Source organism: Carettochelys insculpta, chromosome 2 (genome assembly GCF_033958435.1).
Source record: "Carettochelys insculpta isolate YL-2023 chromosome 2, ASM3395843v1, whole genome shotgun sequence".
Classification (NCBI taxonomy): domain Eukaryota; kingdom Metazoa; phylum Chordata; order Testudines; family Carettochelyidae; genus Carettochelys; species Carettochelys insculpta.
The window spans coordinates 259,892,029-259,912,834 of record NC_134138.1 but is presented as its reverse complement, the minus strand read 5'-3'; the positions used below and the strand labels follow the sequence as shown (position 1 = coordinate 259,912,834).

The window sequence follows — 20,806 nt, the reverse complement described above, 5'->3', positions numbered from 1 at the left end:
AGAATTTAAAAATAGTGTATGTACACAAATACAAACTGGATTGCACTTCCTTCCAGCCCATCAGGACTCAGCAATTTCCTCTTTAATCCACCTGTTTTGTGAAAGCTTGGGAAACAGATGCAGTTTTCAATGTGCCAGGAAAGAGGAAGTAGGTTCCAGAGGCAAGGACCTATCACCTGAAACACCCAGTCTCCAGCACCTTGCCTTTTAATGTAGCATTTGTCCTATCTGGTCTCACCTCACAACAGAGGAGAGAGGAGATCTGTAAGGCAGACAGGAATTAAACCACAGGATTTTATCAGTAAAAAGCAACACCTTGAACTGCAGCTGGAAACAAGTTAAAAGCTAGTGCAGATCAGAGAACATTGCTATTACTGAAACAATGAAGAACAGATTAGAATTTTATAGCAGGTTGCTTCATTTGTGCTGCCTGAAGCTTCTGAGCGGTCTTCAGATGAAGACTTACGCAAATATCATCAAATAACTCTCTGGAGGTAACAAAAGCATGGACTATTGCAGTCAGCTCTGCCTCAGAAAAGAAGTCACAATGTGTTGCTCGGCAGGGATGCAAAATGAATTTTTGGCCAATTCAGCAAAGGACCTAATCCAATAGTTAACTTTAAATGCTTGCTCTGCTGCCACTGACTTCAACTGACGTGCCTATGTTTATGGACTTTCCCGAGACATCCAAAAGATGTGGTGTGTCCATCATTATTATGGTACATGGTGTAAAACATCTATGAAAACCTGAGTCACATCCCCCAGGTGAATGGCATCCCATTAATAGGAACAACATGCTTCTTGCTCGTGTTGGATTTGAAAAAATAAAGGTCTAATCTAGCCAGGAGGTAGGTGCTCCTGAGAGATGCTGTGCTCTTGCAGTTCAGTGAAAATGTTAGGAGCTCAGGCACTGAGATTCTTGCAGTTACTAGAATTCTGCATGTGCAGAAATCCGCTTCTGAGCGAACTGCAGCATAGTCAGATACACAAGAAGTTCCATCTATAACAAATTAGCGTACTTGGTATTTCCCACAGAATAAACTTTTTTAAAACATTTTGTTGTAGGTCAATTGCTTGTGCGTGCGTGTGCGCACACATGCACACGCGCGCACATGCACACACACAGATAGAGTTTTGTGCTCATTTCTGCTGCTTGTAGTGGACAGCATCTCCCAGGGGACTAGCTTTCCTGAAGTAAGCATTTCTTTGTCCCCTGCTTGGGACATTATCAATCTCCTTGTCTTTAAACTTCTCTTCTTTGGGTGATGGTGTAGAGGAATCTCTGATAAGGCCATGTTGATATCCTCTGGATTCCTTTTACCTCCCAACCCCTCCTCAAGCTGGCCTTACACATGAATAACGGATTTCAGTCTCACCAACCGACTACTGGCTAGTGATGGACAAACACCAGGAGTCGATGTTAGATTCTTCCACTTGTGTCAACAGTCCTTGACAGTTTTGAACACAAGGTGGTGTTGATTTGCTGGCAGATCTTAGGTAGGACAGAGAAGAACACTCCTAAAATTGTTCCATTCTTCTTGTGCAGCAAGACCCCAAAAGAAATTGTCACTGTGGTAGATTGTGACACGGTTGGGGTTCTGCCACGACCACACTGCAGATAACATTCAGCTCTGTCTCTCTCTTTTGCTGAAGGTGGATGATGCCTCTCTTAGCTTCCTCAGTACTTGGTGTAGACTGAGGCATCCATGAAAGAAAATTGGGTGAAGCTCGTTATGAAGATGATAAAGGTGGTACTAGCAGGCGAGACAAATTGAAACTCATGGGCAGGGATTTGAAGAGACTGGGAAAAATGGTGTCTGTCCCTGTAATATAGTCATGTCCTTCTTTACACTGTAAACCAGCCTGAATTGCAGGTTACTCTCAATCTTCAGTATAGTCCGTAACTTTTTTCCCCATCTTCATTTAATGAAAGCATTGTTACTATGGTGTGTCTCTTCTGTATCTCACCACAGTCATCCCTTGTAACTTTCAGGTCAGATTACTGAATACGGTACGCCCTATATGAGAACACCCTTGGAGATTGCCCAGAATCCTCACTAGAACAAGGCTGCCCAATTGTTTCATGTTGACTAGCTCTCTGTTTATTTTCAGGTGAAATTCAAGGTGTTGATTTTGATCAGTAAAGCCCTAAATGATTTAGATCTGGTCTAATCTTGTGCATGTAGATTTTACTATGCATGAATTTGTGAAGTTCTTTGGAATCGTCTGAGATGAGTGGTAGACAAATTCAAATTGCCAATGCAGTTGCTTGTTATTACAGGATTCAAGGTTTTAAAATCATGCATTTTAAACACCTGAATAATAATAAAACAGACAACGATTTAAACACATCTTCCTATTTGTGCACTTTTTTGTTCATGCAAGGTACTTACCTGAAAAGACAAAGAATTATACTTCCTGTTGTTAGAGCAATCAGAGATGCACTATATCCAAGGGTGTAGATTGCCCTCACTAGTACATAGAAATTAATCTATGAAGAAAAATATATATTCATTAACTATCAGTGATAGGTGTGATTAAATGCATAATAATGTGGCATTGCTTTAAATAATTTCTAAGAATAAAAACCGTGCATGACAATTTTCTAACAATATTTATTCTAGCCATCAACTACACAATTCCTGTGGGAACGTTAATCCTATTAACTCCCTTACACTTGTCTAATGCAATGCCCCTCAAGAAGGCATTTCTCTGTGATGAAGAAAACAAATGTGGGACTTCTGTATCTTAAAGCATTAACTGTCCCAATTGAATAACCTTGCTCCACTAGCTCAGAATCAGTGGCAGGCTCACAAGCCTCCATGTGGTTCAGCCAGTGGTGGATTACAGTTTGGATCCATAGGGACCATGCTCTGGAGCCCCCTGCTAATTGGAGAGCTCCTGCAGCCTGGAACCCTAGCTGCAGCTCCTGCTCCTTCTCTTCTTCCTGCAGGCCAGATGCTAGGACTGTGCTTGGGTGAGCATATTTCCCCTTTCCTTCCATGGAGAACTCCCTTTGAGTCCCTCTCCTTCTGCACTCTCCTCTCCATGTGGAACTGCCGCCCCCATGTGGAACAGCTCCGCTGAACCTCTCTCTACCTTTTGGGTGGAGCTGCCCCAAGCCCTCTTTGTGCCTCGGGCCCCAATAAATCTTAATCTTCCTCTGAGTTCAGCCACTTGAGAAGGAGAAAGCCATGCTTTGTAAGCATGGGTTAGATTGAACTCAGTTTCACCTTAAAGCCAATCACTTGAGTAATCACCTCTCAGAGATGATAAACATGCTTCCTTCAACAAGAACATGCATCAGTGAGTAGTCATAAAAGCCTATATTTCAATTTACTGCTGATGGATGGGTTTCAATTGTCATAATGTATATTTTCTTAATGTTTTCAGTGACTAAGTTGGATTTTATTATATGCACACCTAGAATTATTGTCACATGCTATATTCTAAAGAACAATCAGTTAACATACAGGTTGAACCTCTCCAGTCCAGCACTCTTGGAACCTGACTGGTGCTGAACCAGAGAATTTGTCAAACCATGGGAGCTCAGTATTGTCTAGCATCTTTACCAACACTTTCCCTGCTTACTGGGCTCTTAGAAGATATTTGGGAGTAAATTACAGCTAAATAACAGAAGAGCCAGGGCTGGTGGCTGTAAACAAACTTTATGGAACTGTGGGAAACTTGGTCATACCCATAAGATGACATCCAGCTAACGAAAATCATGCCAAACCACAGATGTTGCAGGACCAGAGAGTGCTGGACTAGAGAGGTTCAACCTTCTATATGAATACCATATCTTTAATTTAAAAAAAAAAAAAAAAAAAAAAAAAAAAAAAGCAGTCAAGTAGCACTTTAAAGACTAGCAAAATAGTTTATTGGGTGAGCTTTCATGGGACAGACCCACTTCTTCAGACCATAGCCAGACCAGAACAGGCTCAATATTTAAGGCACAGAGAACCAAAAACAGTACGCAAGGAGGACAAATCAGAAAAAGATAATCAAGGTGAGCAAATCAGAGAGTGGAGGGGTGGGGGGAGAAGGTCAAGAATTAGATTGAGCCAAGTATGCAGACGAGCCCCTATAGTGACTCAGAAAGTTCCCGTCCTGGTTTAAACCATGTGTTAATGTACCGAATTTGAATATAAAAGCCAGCTCGGCTGTTATATTCAAATTCGGCACATTAACACATGGTTTAAACCGGGACAGGAGCTTTCCGAGTCACTATAGGGGCTCGTCTGCATACTTGGCTCAATCTAATTCTTGACCTTCTCCCCCCACCCCTCCACTCTCTGATTTGCTCACCTTGATTATCTTTTTCTGATTTGTCCTCCTTGCGTACTGTTTTTGGTTCTCTGTGCCTTAAATATTGAGCCTGTTCTGGTCTGGCTATGGTCTGAAGAAGTGGGTCTGTCCCATGAAAGCTCACCCAATAAACTATTTTGCTAGTCTTTAAAGTGCTACTTGACTGCTTTTTGTTTTGATAGTGTATAGACTAGCACGGCTTCCTCTCTGTTACTTTAAGAAATAGTGACTTAAATGAACTGGGCCTAAATTGAGTATAAATTTCATATAGACCAGAAAACTATGCTAATAATCACTGGTCTTTTTTTTTTTTTAAACAAAGCAGACCTATTACTCTGCTCTTCCAGGAAATATGAAATTACCATGTCACTGTTAAAAAGTAATAATTTGTGAACTCTGTAGTGCAATGATGGGCAACCTAGGCTAAAGGGTCAGCTGCATGAGTGACCCTTTTCTCTCAGTAGGGTACAAGATTGTTGTAACCAAGATGGTCTCCCAGGATAGGGTAGTTTTGCTAAATGTGCTTGCATGCCTAGAATTTGCAGGATGTGCCTGTTCATCCATAGCAGAACTTTAACTAGCTGCAGAGGGAGTCCATTGCTCTCCCGGCCAATGCTGTGTGCAAACAATATACCCTTTGTTTCCCGTGCCCTTGCTTTACGCATGTGTCACTTTAGTAATAGCAGAAGGAAAAAACAACATGGATGGAAACCAGCAGAATCTGACAACCCTGTGCATGCACAATGCTACACAATGTCTTGCAGGCCACACACAGAAGCCCAATGGGCCACATATGGCCTGTGAGTGGCAAGTTGCCCACCACTGCTACAGTGATATAGTCATACTATGCTGTAGCACATCTTTTCATCACGGTGTACTAAGATCATGTGATCTAAAGATTGCACTACCCCATTAGTTATTTTATACTGAATAGGTCACTGGCTCAAGCGAGTGTCATTAATCCACCATTTTCATGGATATAAATTCACACAAATTATAAAAGGTTCATAAAAGTTAACAAATTTAAGGCTATAACTTGTACTATGTATCTTTTACAGTCCTTACCTCTGTTACTACTACCAGTATAGATGGTTGTTAAAATAGAAATAATATTAAGGGCTAAATGGTCCTGTTATGTGGAACGTGTGATTCAGAGATGATGGTTTCATGTTATGTTCTCAGCGCTAGACAATGGAAGCAGTAAGGTTTGGAACAGCAGGGACATACGTTGCAATACACAGAAGGTACGAGTGAGAATGCGAAAAGAAGATGGTATCAAAGTAAGGACAAGGCAACAGGATATTACACTCAAAGTGGTCTTTACTGTCAAAAGTTTGTTACTAAAATATCTTGTACGCTACAAATATTAAAATTAATAACACTAACTGTCTTGGCAGTGATCCAAACACTTTCTTCAGTGAGCAGTTCAACTTAGGGTATACAGCTTATTTCAAAATAACGCTACTATACACAAAAATGCATTTTGAAATAGCACTTGGCTGTTTTGAAATACAGCCATTTCCCATAGAGCCTATTTCAAAAAAAAGGCCATTAGATGCACAAGTGCTTATTTTGAAATAGGCTCTATTCCCTGTGGCTACGTCTACACTTCATTCCGCTTTCAGAACTGGAACCTAAATGAGTGAGATTGAAAATGAAAATGAAGCATGGATTTACATATCTCATGCATAGTCTCTTGTGATTGTGCTTCTGGAAGAGGCTCTTCTGACTTTGTTTCAGGAAGAAGTGTTCTTTTGAAAATAGGATTTGTTTTTGAAGGAACCCCATCTACACGGCTGTTTTTCCTTCTGGAAAAGCCTCTTCTGGAAGTGTGATCATGTGAGAATATGCACATTAAATGTGAGATATGCAAATCTGCACTTCATTTGTATTTTTGATCTCACTCATTTGCATTCCATTTCCAAAAGTGGAATGCAGTGTAACTGCAGCCTGCCTTAACAGCACCTGTTTTGAAATAGGCACTATTCCTTGTGAAATGAGATATCCCTGTTTCGAAAAGGTTCAACCACTATTTCAAATTAACTGTGCTGTGTAGACCTACCCTAAGTCTTATTGCCAGCACAGAAACCAAACAAACCATGATCCTGTTAAACTCTGTGGGCTTGTCTACACTTGCCCCCAACTTTGAAGGGGGCATGTTAATCAGGGTGATGGGAGATCACTAAATTTTGAGGGGTAAAGGGACTTTGAAGTAGCGTGGGCACTTTGAAGTGCCCACAGCTACACTCAAGCCGGCCCTATGAAGTTTGAAGCGTTGAAGTTGCCGCGGGGTAGAATTAACCTAATGAAGTGCTGCATATTCACTGCAGCACTTCATTAGTAATCTCCCATCACCCTGATTAACATGTCTTCTTTGAAGTTCAGGGCAAGTGTAGACCCAGCATGTATCTGGTAACCTTTTAAAGTTTTTCTGTTCAATATATAGGAATACTGAAAGTCTCTGAACAAGACTGAATGAGCCAAAGCTAACCACTCAAAAACTCTGGATCAATAAGGACTACATTCACTCAGCACGTTGTCTTTTTCTCATATGACTGCATTATTGGCCATTCAGATATCAAAGTAATATGTAATGTTAGGTTTTCAGCTCCCTCCCTGGCCTGGTCAGTGACTTGGGCTATTATTTCACTTCTCCATACCTCAGTTTCCCCACCTGTGAAACTGATCTCAGCCTTTCCTGGTTGGTGAAAGAGAATCAGAATCATCTGGTGCCCCATGTGACCACCATCTGAGTTATCATGCAATTCTCACATAGAGACTGTGTTTCCCAAATTGCATCCTTTGAGATCCACAGGAACACAGGCAAAAGAAATTATACATTCTCTTTAGGTTTGGTTTTGATGGGGAGGTGTTTGTTTAGAAAAACGTAAATACTTGGTGCCAAGTATATCAAATTTATGTCCATGTTTAGTCTGCACTGCTTACCCTAACCTTTCTGCATGTTTGCATATCCTCGTTTCAGAATAAACTGCACCGATTTTGCATTCTTCGCCTCCCCACATCATCCAGGAACAGCATCACTGATACTTTTATAAACTTAGAACTAAAAAAGAACTGACTTCTGAAATTTGGAGGCTAATGAACTGTGATTAGTTACAAGTCTCAGAGGGGTAGTAGCCATGTTAGTCTGTATTTGCAAAAACACAGCGGAGTCTGTAGCACCTTAAAGACTAACAGATTTATTTGAGCATAAGCTTTCATGAGTAAAATCACTTCAACAGGTGCATCTGCCAAATTCGCTTCTACCCATGAAAGTTCATGCCCAAATCAATGTTAGTCGTTAAGTTGCCACAGGACTCCTCACCACAAACAGTTTGAACTAGAGGTCCGGTTACAACTTCACTTGCAAGTGGAAGTTGGGCTGGAAGAAAGTTCTAGACAGAAGCTTTTTGTAATAAACATCCAAAGTGTATGGACTGGGCCCCATGCTGGCCAGGGGAGGTGGGTCTGGCTCAGTGCAGGCAATGGGCACTCTGCTGGGGGGCTGAGCTGGGCCCTGCTCGCCAGGAAAGGAACCCTGATGGAGGCTGGGCCAGGCCCTGCATTGGCTGAGGAAGGGGCTGGGGTTGGCAGGGTGCAGGGGGGGCTCCACTGGGGGGCTGGGCTGGGCCCTGCACTGGGTGGGAAGTCCATTGGGGGCTGGGCCAGGCCCTGCTCTGAGGGAGGAAGGGTGAGGCCAGGCACAGTGTGTGGGGGCTCTGTTGGAAGGGCTGGGCCAGGCCCTGTGCTGGGTGGAAGAGGAGCTCTGTTGGGGGCTGGGTTGGGCCTTGTACTGGCTGGGGGAGGCACTGGGGCTGGCATGGTGCAGATAGGAGGCTCCATTGGGAGGGCTGGGCCAGGCCCCTTGCTGGCCTGGGGAGGGGCTAGGACTGGCATGGTACAGGCGGAGTTGGTTGGGGGGCTGCCAGGCCCCACACTGGCCAGGGGACAGGGTAGAATCTCTCTGACGGATGGACATAGCAAAAATATGATATGTGCACTGGGGGACTCGTATGAGAGATTTCAACTACATAAGGAAGTTTCCTCTCAGACCTGTCTTGCTTTTTTATCAGAGAACCTCATTACCATACACATCATCTGTATGACTTCATGTCTTCATGAATTCATAGAATTTAATATTTTTCTTATTCTCCTTTTCCTCAGAACCCTACAGCACTACATCCATTAGTGATGCTCAGAGATTTGTTTCATTACCTAATGTGATGGACTATTCTACAACATTCTTTTGTAATTCCCTCTAGGAGAATTTTTTCAAAGTGCAGTGTAGATGTTATCCTTTGATAAGCACTTTCACTCAGTCTTCCAAAACCAAAAATTAGCTTGAATTTCCTGTTTTGCCTATTCCTAATACATTAAAATAAAACAGTGTGATAAGTAAAAGCCTGATCTAATAGCTAGTGAAATCATTGGAATCTTTCCCTTGACATCAATAGACTTTGAGCCAAGCCCTCGGTCCACTAAACTACTTTATTTTAAATCAGTATCAAGATTTTTTTCCTGTCCAGTCCTCTTCATTATTTAAATGAAAAAACACACTGGCATTTGTGCATGGTATTATTTTTAGTTTTTCTCCTGCTAGTGATGATGTTTGATAATTCAATACTCCTTCAAAAGACATTTTGTATAGGATTTCCAAAGGAATTTGAGAGATCTGGGTGCTCAAATCTCACTGGATTTCAGTTGCTAAAAGACTTCTGCCTTTGCAATGTTATTATGGAAACAGAAAATTCAAGAGGAGTATGTTAAAATGGCTTGAATGATGACTGCAGCTTCAACAGTGGGAGTAGGTCTCTGCTGTTTAACAAGTTAATGAGAGTGCAAGTTACACACATCTCATAGAACTGGAAGGGACCTTGGGAAGACATCGAGTCCAGTCCCCTGACCTCTTGGCAGGACTAAACACCATCTCTTTCCCCGCCCCCCCCCCCCACCGTTTCCATTATAGCTTTAGTAATCTGGTCCACATACTAAGATTTCTTTTCTCCTCTACTAGCTCTTTCATTTTTGTTAGTTCTGCAGTTTACATTTTCCCCCTCAAATCCGTGAACTTGAAAATCAGTGGAAGGTTAGGTTCTGTGAACACTGGAGTTCAAGTGGAACTAGAGCTGTGTCAAATTCACTAAATCAAGTAACAGCAACGAAGGGTCCTGTGGCACCTTATAGACTAACAGAAAAGTTTTGAGCATGAGCTTTCGTGAGCACAGACTCACTTCATCAGATGCTGCTCATGGAAATCTGCAGGGCCAGGTATAAATAAGCCAGAGCAAGGGTGGGGATAACAAGGTTAGCTCAGTCAGGAAGGGTGAGGCTTACTACCAGCAGTTGATCTGGAGGTGTGAACACCAAGGGAGGGGAAGCTGCTTTTGTATTTAGCCAGCCATTCACAGTCTAAGACTGTGCCACAGGACCCTTCGTTGCTGTTACAGATCCAGACTAACACGACTACCCCTCCGATACTAAATCAAGTGACATTTCTCCATGGCTCTTTAAATAACATTTTAAATTCTAAATAAACTGTGCTGTAAGAAATGAGCTGACAAAGTGCAATGGCAGAGCCACGTGCAGTAATAAATATTAAAACACTTCCAAAGGTTTCTTAGATGAGTTATTGTAATAAGTGATCATGTTATTAAGTAATTACCTTCTAGTGACAATTTGATAAGGTTTCACACTTACTCATCTAAACGATAATCTCCGTTATGTAATTTCTCCATACAATAGCATTCATCCTACTAATATTTAGACTGCCTACTGTACTAAAGGGTATATGTAATTCCAGATGCATATTGCATAAAGTTAATAGGAACTTTTGGAAAGAAAATGGTTTGGCATACAGGAATGCAAAGGGACAGTGGCCTGGATTGCTATTTTCCCTTGAAAAATACATTAAAGTGTCAGGCCTTAGAATAGTAACAGAGAGGTAGCTGTGTTAGTCTGTACTCCAACAAAACAAACCAGCAGAAATGTAGCACTTTAAAGACTAACAAAATGATTTATTTGGCGATGAGCTTTCGTGGGACAGACCCACTTCTTCAGATCAATTTCATTTCCAATACAGACTGACATTTTAAGTACAGAGGACCAAAAAGAAAAAAAATTGCAATAAAAACTGAAAAATCAAATAGGATAGAAGGAAGGGGGTGAGAGGTGGGGGGACGTTAATTGTCCTTTAGGTGTGCTATAGCTCAGCTGTGTTTGCGTCCTTTTTTTTCATATAAATTGTAAAAACTTACACATATGAATTTTCTGTACACCTAAAGCTCCTTTACACCAGTGGTTCTCAACCAGGGGCACGAGTACCCCCTCGGGATATGCAAAGCTCTTCGAGAGGGTACATTAACTCAGTATTTATGAATTAAAAATTGGACTTATTTTGTGTTCATCTAATTTTTGTATTTATCCTTTTTGCACAATCATAAGTACAATGACAAGTTTATCACCTTTAGACAATGTCTTTCAACCAACCAGTTACAATTAAGTTGTTTAAACAATTGTGTTGCAATGGCAGAAAAAATTTGGGTCTGAAAATTGTAGGAACTGTGGGTACTTATAATTGTTTTTGAAAAAGGAGTACTTTATAAAAAGGGTTGAGAAATACTGCTTTATACCACTGCTGCTATACAAAGAAGATTTAAAAGTGCATGTACATTTAAGTCAGTAAGGAACTAACTTAAGTAAGCCACATTTAAATCAAATGAAGAATGTCCAAAAAAAGTGTTTTGTACCCTCTGCCCCCTGCTATTATGCTCATGGGGGGCATCGCACCATTGGATAATGGGTATGGAATGACTTCTATATGAGGACAGACTAAATAGACCAGGAACGATCAGTTTTGAAACCAGAGACAATTAAGTGGGGGACATGATAGAGGTCTGTAAAATCATGCACGTGTGGAAAAAGAGAAGAGATATGTTATTCGCCCTTTCCCACAATAAAAACAAAAACAAAACAAAAACCTAATAATCATCATCATCATCATCATCAACAACCATGAGCTCAGCGTCCACTAATGAAATTAATAGGCAGTGGGTTTAATACAAACAAGAAGAAAATAATACAGTCCACAATTAACCTATGGTTAAAAAAGGGCTACATAAGTTCATGGAGAATAGGTCTAACAATGCTTATTAGCCAAACTGGTGAGGGATTTAACCCATGCTCAGGGTGACCCTAAACCACTGACAGAGGAAGTCGGTGTGGAAGACAGGAATAGAGGTCTTCAGAATTACTCTGTGCTGTACAATCTTCCTAAGGCACTAGAACTGATGGAAGCTGTGGACAAGATACCTGGAACTTTGGGGTGATCCACTATGGCTGTTCTTACATTCTCAGCATAGTTATACACCAGTTTAAATCAATTTAAAAACACAACTTCCATTGAACTGGTGCAACTTTCTGTGTAGCCTGGGCCCAAGACCCTGATTCTCCTCTACCTTGCTTCTTTTTCTGCAATTTACATTTGTTCAAAGCAAATGTGTTTGCAACATGTTACCATTCTGCCAGAACCGGTAAAATTTCCATCCATTTAGAAAAGGAAAACTGATTACACCTGGTGCAAGACAATGGAACCATTTCTGGACATTTACACACACAAATTTCATAGAGCTGGAAGGGACCTTGAGAGGTCATCAAGTCCAGTCCCTTACCCTCAAAGCAGCACCTATCATCACCTCTGACCTTTTTTAAAATTAAAATAGAGTCTAACCTGCTCCAGGCCATTGAAAAGCCCCCTCAAGGATTGCGCTCACAACCATTGGTTTACAAAACCACTGCTTTAACCACTGAGCTATGCTGCTTACTCCAATAAAGAATATAATTTGTGTATTTTCTTCCAAGAACGTCAAGACCAAAGCGCCAAATCAAACAGCCAAGTATGGCACCAGTCAGGTCTAGCTTGCTGCCTAAAACACCTACAGGATCTCTACCAAGCATTCTTGAAACTGCAACACCCACCTGAGGAAGTGAAAAAACAGATCAACAGAGCCAGACGTGTGCCACGAAGCCTCTTACTACAGGACAAACCCAAGAGAGAAACCAACAGAACACCACTAGCCATCACCTACAGTCCTCAGCTAAAACCTCTACAGCGCATCATCAGGGATTTACAACCCATCCTGGACAATGATCCCCCACTTTCACAGGCCTTGGGAGGCAGACCAGTCCTTGCCCACAGACGACCTGCCAACCTGAAGCAAATCCTAACCAGCAACTATACACCACACCACAGTCACTCTAACTCAGGGACCCATCCATGCAACAAACCTCGTTGCCAGCTCTGCCCACATATCTACACCAGCAACACCATTACAAGACCTAACCAGATCAGCCACACCCTCATGGGTTCATTCAGCTGCACATCTACCAATATAATTTATGCCATCATGTGCCAACAATGCCCCTCTGCTATATACATCGGACAAACTGGACAGTCTCTACGTAAAAGAATAAACGCACACAAATCAGACATCAGAAATGGCAATATACAAAAACCTGCAGGAGAGCACTTCAATCTCCCAGGCCACACAGTAGCAGACTTAAAAGTAGCTATCCTACAGCGAAGAAATTTCAGGACCAGACTCCAAAGAGAAATTTCTGAGCTACAATTCACCTGCAAATTCGATGCCCTCAGCTCTGGCTTAAACAAAGACTGCGAATGACTGGCTAAATACAGAAGCAGCTTCCCCTCCCTTGGTGTTCACACCTCCAGATCAACTGCTGGTAGTAAGCCTCACCCTTGCTGACTGAGCTAACCTTGTTATCCCCACCCTTGCTGTGGCTTATTTATACCTGGCCCTGCAGATTTCCAAGACCAGCATCTGATGAAGCGAGTCTGTGCTCACGAAAGCTCATGCTCAAAACTTTTCTGTTAGTCTATAAGGTCCCACAGGACCCTTCGTTGCTGTTAGAGAAAATATAAAACACCTTAACAGGACCCAAGAATACCAACCTGGCAGAAGGCAATGTAAGAGTTCTTGGCTCCCTAAGAAACACTAAACGGATCTCTGTAGCAATGGTCCATTTTGTTCAGTGTCCTCTTTTCCAATGTCAAATGCTCCAGAGGAAAGTGCAAACCACCCCCATAATACATGTAGTAATTAGGTAACATTAAATGGTAGAACATGTTTTCCTAACCTCCAAGCAGCCGACCAGCCCTGAAACCGCAGGGTCACAATTGTATTCTCGTCATTGTAACTAATTCATAAGTTAAATACATGTCTAATTCTTGTTTAAAATGTACTGTTATTTTCTTCAATAATGGCAGTTGCTGCAGGAATTCTATATTACATCAAAACTCATTCTTGCCATTTTGAATGCTTGACTTTTGAGTCAGCTCCTTTTTTTTCCCCCCAAGTATGAAAAGGTAGAATAAATACTGTAAGAACACTCAATCCTTTTCTAAACTATTCTTTACTTTACAATTAATCCTATAAACCATATCGCCTCTTACTCATCTTTTTTGCGTTCTGCTCTCTGCCTTTTCTGAGATGCCAATCAAAACTGAACGAGGCAGAACAAGACCACTGAATTACATACTTTCTGTATTATTTGTCTCATTAATGAAGCTTAGTATCTTAATTACTGTTTTGTACACTGCACATGGATCACGTATCTTTAGTGAGCTGTCCAGGATTATGATCTGCCATTTGTGTTGCCCAATTACCTAGTTTCAGAGTCTGGCAGTTTGCAATGGTGTCAAATTAAAATCTGAAAGCAAAAAAGCACTAATGTTCCAAACAAATAGTGAAAAGAGTTAGAAGCACATTTAAAAAATGGTTCAGCATCATTCAAAGTGAAGTAAACAAGCTTAAATGGATTTACAGGCAACGTTAGCAGAGTACACAATGAAACTAGTTAGCAGCAGTTTGGAATATTTTTTGAAGAGTCTAACTGATCATGTTGCAGAGCCACAATGTGCTATGATCATCTGGCTAGGAAAATGACAATTGTACTGGAACTTTCATGAAAGACGCTGATGATGCCTGACAGGGACATAAGTTCCTCCGCTCTGTCCTGGCCTGCTAGCTCCCAATATGCATTCAGTAGGAATCCAGTTCTTAGAACTCAACTGGCAAACAGTTCCAATAGCATCAGTAAGAAAAGGGGAACATGCAATGAAATCAGCCACCTTCTGCTTCCCTAAGGCCTACTTCCAACAGATACAGAGTATCTTCCATATGTGGAAGTGGTGCAGGGAGCAGAATATGGAGTTGGGTAAGAGCTGAGCACCCATTATCAATTTTTGAACTGACAATAGGGGCCAATTACCAGTTAGCGATGTCTAAAACAAATCAATCCTACATCTGGAGGTTCAGGCTGGCACATGATTAAAATGGCCACTTTATGGACGTGACTGGATTGAAATCCTGGATTGCAGGAACTGGATTAAAGTCTTTGCATTACAGACTTGCTAGCATCCATGTAGTCTTTACAAATCATAAGCTCTCTCATGGAAACAATGGCTTTTATAACTAAAATTTTGTTTTTCCAGGTATCAACATGTCCCTAAATTGAAAAGCTACTAACATTAGCATTATAAAATGTTTACAAACCATTGGCACAAAAACAAAAGTAGTACAGGATCTAGCCTAAATTTCACTCACATTGCTGCTCTGTCCTCTATCCACTATCTTTTATCTATATAATGGGTGCACAATTTCTCTGAGAGCATCATAGCTTTTGAGCAGAGCCATTGAAGACTAGTCCTCACTCAAGCACTGTGGACAATGGAAATTCTTATGGAAGTAAATACTATCCTTAATAATAAACATTGACACCATCAGGACTGCCCCTGCAAATCATTATATATGTGCTTAACTTGACTCAAGTGAGAAGTCAACGCAATGACAAAATGAGACCAGTTAAGCATGTACCCTAGAGCAGATCTACATTAAAATGTTAGGTATACCCAGCTATGTCACTCAGAGGTATGAAAAATCCACACCTGAGTAACTAGTTAAGCCAAACTAACCTGATGCTAGTGTAACTATCCTCAGGCAGATTTACACTTGGAACCTCTAAAGCTTAGTGCATGAGCCTCTACTGTTTGAGCTAAAAGCCAGCTAGCTGGCTCTCAGCTAAGGCTGTAGCAGACACTCTTTCTCTGTGAAGTGGTCTAGCTACCACTGCATGGGACAGAGAACTACACTTAGGTGTGTGTTTACATGAGGTTGATAGAAGAATTCTTCCATTGATTTAATTACTACTTTTTAATTTGTGGATTAATTATAGCATGAGAGAACTCCTCCCATTTCTGTAGCGAGTACAAGTTGAACCTCTCTAATCTGGTAATATCCATGGTCTGCCAAGATTTTAGTTAGCTGGATGCCTGCTTCTCATGGGTTTGGCCAAGTTTCCCACAGACCCATAAAGTTTGTTTACAGCCACCAGTCTTGGCTCTCAGTGTTCTGTGCTGTTATTTACCTCTAATTGACTCCTACGCGTCTCCTAGGAGCCCAGGAAACAGTTTAACTGTTGGTAATGCTATTGGACAATATTGATCTCCCGTGGTTCAGCAAAGCCTTGGTTTTGGCATCAGTCAGGTCCAGAGGATGCTGGACTAGAGAGATTCAACTTGTGTCTACATTGAGGTGCTACAGCTGCACAGATGTAGCAGTTTAAATGTACACATAGAGTAAATCGTCTTGGATGGGTAGCCATATTAGTCTGGAGCTTCACAAACAACAAGCAATCTTGTAGCACCTTAAAGACTAACAAATTTATTAGGTCATGAGCTTTCATGGGAAATACCCACTTCTTCACTGGCCTGGCCTGGTAAATTTGTTAGTCTTTAGGGTACAAGAGGACTGCTTGGTACATAGATTAAATGTTTGCAGGGTCAAGTCACTCAACTGCAAAATCCTTAGGCAGGAATATATCTCCTTACTTATCTGCAAAGTGCCTCATGTTTTAGTTGCTATATTAATTATATTAATTATATTCTATTATATAGCAGTAAGTTATAAATTTTGGAGGTGTTTTCTCTAGATTTCATTATATATATCAAAATATTTCACAAATATGAAAAACAAGTGGTAGGGCCTGTAGGGTGACCAGATAGTAAGTGTGAAAAATCAGGATGGGGATGGGTGTGTGTGGGGGGTGCACATATACAAGGCAAAACTCAGGACTGTCCCTATAAAATCAAGACATCTGGTCACCCTAATGGCATGTGTCAGTGCAGAAGAAATGTTTTCTGTAAATATTACTTTAATATATTCTAAAATGCTTGAGGTATAGGATGGCAACTAAACAGAATTACACAGAATATGCCATCAAGGAGGCAGAATTGGTCAAACCAACATCTGACTAAGCTGGACTCAAAAAGGAAGGGAAGAAAAAGAAAAAAAAAAAACCTCTCACCTCATTCTGCTCCAACCTGAAAACCCCCACCCCCACTATGTTTAGATTTTTTTTTCAAAACAATTAATTGTGGCATCTGAGCAGATTTTATTTACATACTCAAACACAAACCAGAAAAACTAGTTTTAGTTTAAATCTTTCCAAAACATGCTTGCCCTGAGTCATATTCAACACATACATTTTTGGAAAGCAAAGAAAATATTTCTATTTACAAACTAACTAAATAAAACCCAGAAGTGAGCTTGCAAAGGAAGGATTAGTTGCTCAACCATGCTGAAGCAGCCGTGACCCACGTTTAGCCTTTGGCTACATACACTAAAGTTGACAGTGACTGGCAGGGAGCCTGGATATGAAACAATTCCAGTCACTTCTAGTCACTAGAATGAACACAAGCAGGATGTCTTTCTCCAGCAAAACTCATTACTTAGTATCTCAGGAGCACTGTAGACTCTCAGGCCTGCACAACAAAACGTGTTAAGAAAAGAGGTGTATGTGAAAGTCAAATGACATCACTTGCTAGAAATCTGTGATCACAGGCTTGAGACGCTGATGCTCATGTGCACTGTAGCAACCTTAGGGACATGATTTGAAGAAAAATGTTCATTCAAGGGCTACACTGAAGAGATTCAAGTTGTATTTCATTAGTCAGCTTACACTACACTGAGGAAGTGTAACCTTAATATTGATCATAATCTTTAAATTCAAACCAGGGACTTGAGTTTTTAAACAAATTAGCAGTCAGTACTCTTACTGGGATTCAGTGGGTTTCTCTTACTCACATACACCACTGTATACAGGTTTGTAAAATAAGTTTCTAGTCCACATTTAAAAATATGACCACCTTTCTTTTTTTAATTATTGTATGACTGTATTCTCCTTCCATTATAGCCAACACAGAGCACAGAATCTACTGGTTTTTCCACTCAGAATCAGCCATACTTCTCAAAGGATGGCAAAGTCAAATAAATTTAACAGATTGCCTGCAAAGGGACAAGGAAATCAATTTGAACTACATTTCCAATTGCATTTTCTGGCTTATAAGTGCAGTTGATGACCCATTAAATTTAGGTGCCAAGATTTTCAATAGGACTAATGATTTTGAAGTCGTAATTTGTGACACTTTAAAAGATCACATTTTTTAATTTGGACAAACATCTGCTAAGAGACGGTATACTCACAATGCTTGCTTAATTTCATATGCGAGCATACTCAATTCCCAGCAGGGGACCTGACAGACTTTCTGTGCCCCAGGGCAAGGTGGTGGCAGGGTGCAGGGCTGAGGCTGGGTTTGTAGCCTTGGAAGGGGTGGGGCCTCAGACAGAAGTGCACTGCACTAGCTCTGTCCCCAGCCTTCTATGCTTCCCAAGCACACCCCGCAGGGCTCTAACAGCAATTAAAGGGCGAAGGGCTGCAGCTGCCATTGCTCCTGGGCCCTTTTGAGTTGCTGGGCCCTGTGGCAACTACCCCCTTTGTCCTTTTCCATCCAACCCCAGCCCCATCAGCAGGCCTGACTTCCAGTAGCCCAAATTAAAACAAAAAACAACAACATGGAGTGTTCTGAATCATTAAAATAACTTCCTTATAAAACATTCACACAGAGGTGGTCAAATTCTGCTCTACAGGGGTAACTGCCACTGAATGAAGCTGCTTCAGGCTCATACCAAATCAGCGAAGACCCAGAGTTTGGTTCAAGACCAGCAGATTACAAAGAAGATATTTTACAGTTGATTTTTATAATAGAAAATAGCATGTACAGACTAGACTTTCTAGTGCATTAGGTTAAAACAAATACACATAAACAACAAACAGGGCATCACAGCCAGCAGTATTGCTGGCGATTGTGAAAAGCAAAGATACAGAGGCAAGCTTTCAACAAGTCTGAAAAACTTTGGCTCACTAAATTTATAATCTGAGTTGGAAGAGTTCCATATTGAGCCACATTGCCGAAGTTGTTGTCCCTGTGAGTTTTAGCTTCACCCTGAAGATTTGTAATACATAGTTCATTGAATGGAAGCTGTACTAAGCAAACTGAGCACTACAGACCATGGCACACACTGCCCCAAACTAATTTTTAAAACAATGAAAACAAATTTAAAACAAATCTTGACACAGACATAGTGAAATTGAAGCTCTCCTAGATTTTCAAGTTTTATTCAGGACAAGCTGCTGCAATCCACAGATCCAAAGTTTTATGAAACTACTATTAACAAGTCATTACATTACAATAGTTCATTTTTGTGATAAGAAAGGCATGAATAGAACACTTGGCCTCAAGAAAGTTAATATTTAACTTTAAAAATATTGCTTCTGAGAGGTAAAGTTTCAGACAAAGATATTTTTAAAAATATATGACTTAAGGTTTTATTTATTGATATATTTACTGAGGAAAATTTGCCATGCATAACTACTAAATATAACCCAGCAGATGGCTAGTGCATTACTAGGCTCAGGTGCTTTCAGAGTAATTGTCATGGAAATGTTTATATTATGATAAATTTATACTAAAAGTCACTGAACTTATCCTGGCATGTTTTCTTTCTAGTGTGGTTGCCTGATGTTAACAGGTTTTAGGAATAAAAGAGAAGTAGCCATGTAAGTCTGTATTCTAACAAAACAAAACAGTGATCATATCGCACTTTAAAGACTAACAAAATAATTTATTATATCACCTAATAAATTATTTTGTTACGTTGTAAGAGATCAAGACTATAAAGGAAACTGCATGTAAAAATAAAATGTAACAATGTGGTTAGGTACTGTGCATTTGCTAGAATGCTTATTTGTAAAGGCTCTTCTTATGTAGAACTGTCATTTATTTTTAACAGCACTATTCTGGGCTACTTTTAAGTGAATTTAATGCTGTGTTTACAAATTTCATGAGTCTGACGTCTTCTGTATATCCACAGAATAGGCACAGAAAGTGGCTGTGCAAGCTTTTCTCTGTTACCTTGTTGTTCTTTCAACATCAGCCTTGGCTTGGAAGGACCTCTGGGGAACAGTGTAGTTTAGTCATTGGTTCTTCAGCTGAGACTGTAAGGACCCAGGTTTTGATGAAAACTTAGGGTTGAGCCTGCTTCCATGCATGTCCATAGGACTACTGCTATTAAGACGACATGGGCCCTGTCTGGTTTTGTGGAACATTGGTCCACCTGTTATGGGGAGAGTGGACTGTACAGTTTGGATGGGTTCCATCTCTGTAGAAGGTGAGCCAACATTCCTGGAGTCAGGCTGGCTGTCATAATCCCTTGTGGGTGGGGGTATGGGAGAGAAACTAACAACAAAAGGAGGGAGGGTAAAAAGGGGGAAGATATGACCACTTTTAGCACAAAATCAAGATACCAAAAATAAAATTAATCAAGGAATCAAAGGCCACAAAGAGATGAAATTTTTAATTACCTCTAGACCAGTGCTACTAGCTTAGATACAAACAGGACCTGTACATTTATTAAAAAATTCAGTCTTCTATTACTGAAAATTAATGTGATTATTAACATCAGAATATGAAACTCAATGACTCAAACTTACTTTTGAAAGATGGAATAGGCAAAAGTTGTCATGTGTTTCTGAGTCACAGAATTTGAATGACAGTTATCCTGAATGCTTACGGATCAATGTCCTAATGGATAAACCACAAGATGAGGTATTAGCAGGTGTCTGCAACTGGAATTGGCCTGGCAAATGAATGGGACCCAGGGTAGCATGTTGACAGAGGGGCTTGGCTTGTGGGTGGTAGTTGCTATAGTCAACTGGAACAGAGGGCCCTGAAGGCGTGAGACCCAAGGCAACTGCCTTGCTTACCTTGCCCTATGGGCAGGTTGTCTACAACACAACCAAATAACACTGACTATATCTACACTAACCCAAAACTTCGAAATGGCCATGCAAATGGCCACTTCGAAGTTTACTAATGAAGAGCTGAAATACATATTCAGTACCTCATTAGAATGCCGGCAGCCACGGCACTTCGAAATTGACGTGGCTTGCCGCTGTCCGGCTCGTCCAGATGGGGCTCCTTTTCAAAAGGACCTCAGCAACTTCGAAATACCCTTACTCCTATCTGCTGTCAGGAATAAGGGGATTTCGAAGTTGCTGGGGTCCTTTAGAAAAGGAGCCCCAT

The 20,806-nt window shown here is 40.9% G+C and overlaps 1 protein-coding gene across 1 annotated transcript in view; it reads right to left on the bottom strand.

The window, feature by feature from the left end:
* VIPR2 (vasoactive intestinal peptide receptor 2) overlaps nt 1-20,806 on the bottom strand; it is a 101,908-nt gene that overhangs the window by 21,619 nt on the left and 59,483 nt on the right. Inside the window, exon 5 of the mRNA XM_074985048.1 lies at nt 2,394-2,491. Within this exon, the coding sequence (XP_074841149.1) occupies nt 2,394-2,491 (98 nt within the window). The remainder of the gene's footprint in view (nt 1-2,393; nt 2,492-20,806) is intronic.